Here is a 7,666-nt window from a genome sequence, read left to right on the forward strand (position 1 = left end):
GGTAGTTTGATAGGGATTGCATTGAATCTGTAGATTGCTTTGGGTAGTAGAGTCATTTTCACAATGTTGATTCTTCCAATCCAAGAACATGGTATATCTCTCCATCTATTTGTATCATCTTTAATTTCTTTCATCAGTGCCTTATAATTTTCTGCATACAGGTCTTTTGTCTCCTTAGGTAGGTTTATTCCTAGATATTTTATTCTTTTTGTTGCAATGGTAAATGGGAGTGTTTTCTTGATTTCACTTTCAGATTTTTTATCACTAGTATATAGGAATGCCAGAGATTTCTGTGCATTAATTTTGTATCCTGCTACTCTACCAAATTCATTGATTAGCTCTAGTAGTTTTCTGGTAGCATCTTTAGGATTCTCTCTGTATAGTATCATGTCATCTGCAAACAGTGACAGCTTTACTTCTTCTTTTCCGATTTGGATTCCTTTTATTTCCTTTTCTTCTCTGATTGCTGTGGCTAAAACTTCCAAAACTATGTTGAGTAAGAGTGGTGAGAGTGGACATCCTTGTCTTGTCCCTGATCTTAGTGGAAATGGTTTCAGTTTTTCACCATTGAGGACGATGTTGGCTGTGGGTTTGTCATATATGGCCTTTATTATGTTGAGGAAAGTTCCCTCTATGCCTACTTTCTGGAGGGTTTTTATCATAAATGGGTGTTGAGTTTTGTCGAAAGCTTTCTCTGCATCTATTGAGATGATCATATGGTTTTTCTCCTTCAATTTGTTAATATGGTGTATCACGTTGACTGATTTGCGTATATTGAAGAATCCTTGCATTCCTGGAATAAACCCCACTTGATTATCCATCTACGCTATCCTGCTTCTCCAAGGCAGCAGCCATTTTTTCCACACTCCCTGGATGATGAGTGGGGAGAGAGCCCCTGACTGGACAGGGGTGACATCGCCTCCCTTCCCTCCCTTGGGATCCTTGGGGTTCCCGGCACCCACTTGCTCTGCAGCCTTCCCCAGCCCGTGACATAGCAGATGTAGTTGTTGGGTAGAATGGCGCCAGCGGGCGGTAGGCAGCCTAGCTGGATCTTGTCAGTCAGGGCGATGGGGTTGGCCAGTTTGAGCAGGGCAGTGTCATTCCTGGGTTTGTAAAGAGGCAGAGCATAAAGAGAGGGTTGACTGGTCCTGCCCCAATTCTATTTCTGATTTTAGCCCCAGTGGGGACCATCGAACCCCCTCCTCGGCCAGCCTGATGGTGAATCTTCCTTCTGTTGGGGCTATGAGGGATTGGGGAGCAGCTGTGGTTAAACCCCAGGATTGCATTTTGTCCCTGGTGGAGCTTGGAGCCCTAAATTCCCCTGAGGCCTTTCAGGGGACTGTACAGAACAGGGAGGGCAAATAGGTTTGTCTTGCAATGTCCACTCTGATGGATTTGTTTGTGGCTGCCTGGCAGGCTGTATTGACAAGGATTCTGAGGCTCTGTCCAGGGTCAGCAAGGAAATAAATCCATGACTGCTTGGTAATGTCTGTCCTAGCCGTATGCTTCCTATGTTTGGTTTAGAAAACAGTAGATGTTCAGGCTGAAAGGCCTTTTTGCCTTTATTCTTTACTCACCCTTCCACCTTGAGTTCTGCTGCCAGATTTATCCATTAGTCTCACGTCCTTGTCTAGGAAACCTTTAGTGATTGGCAGATTACATTTTCCACGATGGCTGCAATGAGATCTCCCATCCTACCGGTGCTTGTTGCAATGTGATGTTGACACTCTGTCCTTTGAGAGGAGGGGTCTGGGTTTCTTCCCTCTGGTTGGGGGGTGGGGGACTGTGATATAGAGGAAGTGACACCATGTGACTTCTGAGACTAGGGCATGAGAAAATGCAGCTCTGTCTGGTCCTTCAGGATTCCTGTTCTTGGGTCCTAACCTCCGTGCCATGAAGAAACCCAGGCCACATAGAGAGTCCACGTGTATATGAAAAGGCCCTTCTCCACTCTCTGCCCACCCATCTCCTCCCCATCTCTTAAGGCTTCCCTGGACCCATTCTGTGTCCTTTTACGGCTTTCCAGCGTCTTGTCTGTGTGTATTTCATCTAGTTGACAAGTCCCTTTGTGGGGAGAGACTGACTCATGACTCACGGACACCCTGCATCCTTTGTGCACCATCATCGGTGCTGGACCACAGCAGGCTTCCTGGATGAAGGATCACAGGGTGTTACGGCCACAGGGCATCCTCCCGCTCTCCCCAGGGCTGTGATGCAGAGTCTTCTGGAAGATTTGGCAGAGTGAACTTTCTGGGCAGCCATTCAAAAGTGGCATCTTGGGCTGCAGAAGAGCCCTTGCATGTGGATAAATTATGCAGATTTGAAGAGATGGCTGGGGTTCTTCTTTCTAAAGGCCCTTCTGGAACTGCAGATCTGCTCTTGGGGATTGGGAGAGGATGATGGATACCTCTGGGTTTCGGGAAGGTGATGGGGAAGCAGGAAAAGGGAAGACAACTTTCTGTCCCCAGAAAGTGGGGACAATCATGACGACAATGATGATGAAAGTGTTTTGAAGATGTGCTCAGATCAGGCCTCTGCTGGGCATGTCACACCTGATTTAATGCTACTTTCTGGATCTGTAACTTCAGGCAAGTTCCTTTACTTCCTAGGTCGTGGTTTCCTCATCTGTGAGTTGGGGATAATAACAGTACCTCCCGCCTGGGGCTGTTGTGAGGAATGAATATGATAACGCTCAGGAAACACCTAGCACAGTGCCTGGCACAAGGAAAGCACTAAGTGTTAGTTGGCGTGATTGTGCAAGCTAACTCCTGGGGGTGGAAGAGAGCTCACTGGGAAGGCGGCCTGGACTGTAAGGTTCTGGAGGGTTGGCGACCCCACCACTCCTGCCTGTCCTAGTGGAAGACCAGGCTGGCTGGGCACAGTCTCTGCTGGTCATGGAGTGCCTATGCTTGCTTGTGTGATCAGAAAGGGGGAGTCCCCTGAGCTGCAATGAGATGCTCGTGTTTAGGCGGCCCCCTAAACCCCGCAGGACTGGGGACCTTGTGTGTTTCACTCACTGTTGTTTCCTGGTGCCTAGAACAGGGCCTGGCATATAGTAGGTGCTCAACAGATACCTGTGGAATGAAGGCGTGAGTGAACCCGTGGCTCTGAATTTTGTTTAATACCACCTGGATCTCAGGATTAGTGATGATGAAAGAAGTCTGATGTTCCAGCAAATATTCCCTGCCCCTACATGTGCACGCTCCCTGGGATAGGGGGTGGAGATCCAGGGGTGAATCAGGCATGGCCCAGCCCTTGCAAACTTGCGGCTAGAAGGGGAATTAGATGTGAATTAATCTCTAATGCACCTTGAGAGTGGACCGGGCGGGAGGAAGGGGTTGATTCCACCAGTTTTCTGACGGGCAGAGAACCTTTCCTGCCTCTTCTTCCTCTCCCTCCTTTTTTCCACTTCCTGGGACCACTCCCCTCTACTTTGATGGCTCAGACATAGATCCCAGCACTTACACCTCTTTATTGCACCATTATTGTACTATTACTGCTAATAGCCCACACATATGGTTTCTATCATGTGCCAGGACTTTTTCTAAGTGCTTTACATACATTATCTCATTTAATCCTCGCAACAACCCTAGAGGTAGACACTATTACTGTCCTTATTTTACCAAAGCGGAAACTGAGGCACAGAAAGGCTAAGGAACTCGTGCTGGGCCACGCGGTCAGTATTCGTATCTAAGCCTCCAGGCTCCAGAAGCTCGACCCCTAACCACCACCCCGCACTGCCTCCCAGCCACACTTCTGGCCGTGGACTCCTTGAGAGCTGGCGCGGTGACCTGTGCATCTCTGTGTGTCCAGCACCCAGCACGGCATGTGGGACATGGCGGGTGAACACAGGATGTTATGTGCTTGTCTACGAGGAGTTGGGGGAAGCCGAGTTGCCATCTCCCTGCAGGTCGGGGAACAATCACTGGGGGGCTTTGCAGAGCTCTGTGCCCCTTGCCAGCTTCCTGTGTGTGTTACCCCAGGCTGTCCCAGCAGAGTTTCAGGGAATCTTTGAAAAATGTCAAAGGCGTGTTGGGAAGGGACACAGTAGGGGACAGCAGAGGGACTGTGTCCTACTCCACTCATAGACTCCACTTATAGTGGGACCTGCAGACCTATCCCTGTGTCCTCAGGACTTGGCACAGAATAAACACATGGTCAGTGAGTGCCTGCGGTGGACAGGGGAGCTGCAGGCTTAACTGGCAGGAGATCCAGGTCGCTCTGACAGTCTTTGCCTCTCCCTCCCCTAGTCACAGCCCAGCCCAGGCATCTTTGGGGCTGAGAGCTCCTCCCCACTCCCTACAGAAGGAGAAAAGGATGGGGCAGGGTTGCACCCACTGCCTTCTGGGAGATGCCCCATCCCCGCTCTGCACCCACCCCCCCAAGCGCACCCAGACAGAACACACCCTTTGGAGAGCTGGTTGGAGTTCCAGTCCTCTTGCACCACAAGCTTGGAGACCTTGATGGCCAGCAAGCCGGGCTCATGGGGGGCGAGGCAGTGGTGGCCCAGCACCACGCTGTAGGTCCTGGAGGAACTGGGAGAGGTGGCCGAGCGGGGAAGGTAAGCTCTGGGCTGTCCTTTCCTCTCTCTGGGCCCCTATGGGCAGGGATACCCCAATCAATGCACTGTCTGGAGGCCTGGCTCTGGCCAATGCTGGGATGGGCCCAAGTCAGTGTCCGCTCCAAGAGCTACTAGTTGGCGCTGGGAATTTGTCTTCCCTCTGGCAATCGGTTAGTTATAATAACTGTAACCAAACAGTAATTGCAGCTATATTATACCAACTGTAAACTGTGATATAAAATAGAAGTTATAATAATATAAACTCTGTGTTGCTATGGGGGAAGTGAGATGGATGCGGAGATAACAGCAGTCATTTACCCTCAAGGGCATCTTTAAATTTAACCCCTCACCTCCCAGTTTTAGATGGGGACCCTGAGGCTCAGGGAGGAGCAAAGGGTCCAGAGTCTTGCAGCTCGTTAGTGACAGTTCAGAAGTAGAACCAGGACTCCTGATGCCCAGGCCTCTATTATTTCCCCCCGCCCGCCTCACAGAACTTGTAAATCAGGTGAGGAGAAGGGACCTCTCCTGGCTATGAAAGCATCACATTGGCCCAGCGGAAACTCCAGTGAGCACCAGCCGGTGTGAGATAAGCAGAGGCTGTAGGGAGGGAAGAGGACAGGTGAGCAACGAATGTCACAGAGCCCTTCCTGTCCCTTGTGGGCCTTTATAATGGTGCCAGTTCACTTTTATTGAGCACTTACTAAGAGCCAGCCCCTTTAATGCATCATCACATTTAATCCACACTAAATTCTGTTACCTGATTTTTAGCAGGTGATGGTATTGAGGCTTGGAGTAGTTGTTCAAGTTGCTCAAGGGAACTCAGTTCCAGATCCTGAGGCCACATCTAGTTCCCCCAAGAGGACAGGAAATGGGCCTCCTCCCTTTCCATAGTCCCCCTCAGCGCCCCGCAAGGGATACTTAACCCATGTCAGGTATGGGCCCATCAGCTGACCAACAGACAACTATACATTGATGAGAACTTGTTTCTCGTCGGCTGAGGAAGTGGTTATGTGCAAGGCTCCTTTACACAGGGCGGTTCAGGCCATCTGGGCTCCAACTCTGAGGGACGAGCATTGGCCAGTGGGTGAGTGGGCTGGGAGACTGGGGAAGAGCATTTACCTGATGTAGTGGGCAGCTGTCAGGACCCAGCTTTGGTCTGTCAGAGACCCTCCGCAGGTGTGGCGCCACTGGCCATTGGAGCTGTGCTGCAGGGAGACCTGGAAAGAAGTGCGGGTGCTCTGGTCACTGAAAGGACCAGAGGCTCCTCTGCTCTGCAGCTTCCCAGCCCTGAGAGCGGGGCCAGGGTAAGCTGAGCAAGGCATTCACCTCAGGTGCAAAATCTAAGGGGGCACCAAGAAACTCGGTAATCAGGATAAATAGCGTTTTAAATAATCTTTAGAAAATTAGCACAAAAAATCTCTGATGAACAAAATGTCAAAAATTTAAATAAAGACACTATTAAAAAGTAATTGTTGGGCTTCCCTGGTGGCGCAGTGGTTAAGAATCCGCCTGCCAATGCAGGGGGCACGGGTTTGAGCCCTGGTCCGGGAAGATCCCACATGCCGTGGAGCAACTAAGCCCGTGCGCCACAAGTACTGAGCCTGCGCTCTAGAGCCCGCGAGCCACAACTACTGAGCTTGTGTGCCACAACTACTGAAGCACGCATGCCTAGAGCCCGAGCTCCGCAATAAGGGAAGCCACGACAATGAGAAGCCCGCGCACCACAAGGGAGAGTAGCCCCCGGTTGGCCACAACTAGAGAAAGCCTGCACGCAGCAATGAAGACCCAACGCAGCCAAAAATAAAATAAATAAAAAGGGATTGTTTTGAACATCTTTCGGCAACATGACTTGTTGGGGTTTTTCCCTTCTTGGGAGCTATTTCTTTAGGACATATTTCTCCAATTTAATATGTGTAAACCAAAATTTTGATTCCCCCCCGCCCCCGCCCCAAGTCTGTGCTTTCCCATCTTGGTAAATGGCAACCCCACTGTACCTGCTGCTCAGGCCAAAACACTAGGCAGTGAATTTGACGCTTCTCTTTCTCTCATATGCCTCATTCTAATCTACCAGCAAATCCCGCCAGCTCTACTTCCAGATTATGTAGACAGAACGCACCCCTCTTACCACCTCAACTGCTGGTCCCAACCATCTTTAACTCTCACCTGGATTATTATGGTAGCTTCCTATGTATTCTCCCTGCTCTCACCCTGGCCCCTCCCTCACCCCATTTCTCAACACAGCAGCCAGAATGATCCTTTTAAAATGTAAGCATGATTATATCTCTTCTCTGCTCGAACAGCCAGTGGCTCCCCCTATTACACAGTGTGAAACCCCAAACTGAACAAGGCTCTACAAGTCTCTACATGATCTCCCTGACCTTATAGGCTCCCACTCCCTTCTGCTCCAGCCACACTGACCTCCACGAGGTTCTGGAAATACACCAAGCCCACTTCTGCCTCAGGGCCTTTGCACTTGCTGTTCCTTCTGCCTGGACTATTCTTCTCTTATGTATTAGCAGAGCTTTCTCCTTCACTTCCTACAGGTCTGTGCTCAAGGTTTTCTTCTCTGTGAGGCCTTCTTTGACCTTACCTGAAACAGAGTATGCACGCTCATGTGCACATGTACATCCTTACACACCTATGCACACATATTAACACACACGTCTCTTTTCCTCTGGTCCTGCTTTATTCTTCATCATAGTATCTATCATCACCTGACGTTATGAATTTACCCATTCAATTGTTTATTGTCTCACTCTCCCACTTTAATATAAGCTCTGTGAATTTTTTTCCCACTGCTGTATTCCAGGTGCCTAGAACAGTACATGTCTCATGGTGGGTCCTTAATAAATTGAACAAGTGAGTGAATCAGCAAATGAATGAATGAAAGAATGAATGGATGAGTGAGTGAATGAATGAAAGTAGACTCACCAGGCAAGGGTCTGATCTTTCCTGCAGAACTTGTCACCTGTTGCTCTAGTTTTTCCCTTAAGACTAAACCCACTGATAGGAATATGAACATACATAAGTGTACCTTACCCTACAGCTCCTCAACTTAAAAATATATATATATATATATATATATATATATATATATATATATAT

General features: G+C 49.1%; 1 protein-coding gene across 1 annotated transcript in view; it reads right to left on the bottom strand.

The window, feature by feature from the left end:
* Window positions 1-826: 826 nt before the first annotated feature.
* LOC103078282 (chymotrypsin like elastase 2A) overlaps window positions 827-7,666 on the bottom strand; it is an 11,031-nt gene continuing 4,191 nt past the window's right edge. Inside the window, exons 3-6 of the mRNA XM_007459327.1 lie at window positions 5,681-5,781; window positions 4,407-4,535; window positions 963-1,103; window positions 827-869 (exon numbers count right to left, since the gene is read on the bottom strand). Of these exons, the coding sequence (XP_007459389.1) occupies window positions 827-869; window positions 963-1,103; window positions 4,407-4,535; window positions 5,681-5,781 (414 nt within the window). The remainder of the gene's footprint in view (window positions 870-962; window positions 1,104-4,406; window positions 4,536-5,680; window positions 5,782-7,666) is intronic.

Source organism: Lipotes vexillifer, unplaced genomic scaffold (genome assembly GCF_000442215.2).
Source record: "Lipotes vexillifer unplaced genomic scaffold, Lipotes_vexillifer_v1.1 scaffold496, whole genome shotgun sequence".
In the NCBI taxonomy this organism is placed as follows: domain Eukaryota; kingdom Metazoa; phylum Chordata; class Mammalia; order Artiodactyla; family Lipotidae; genus Lipotes; species Lipotes vexillifer.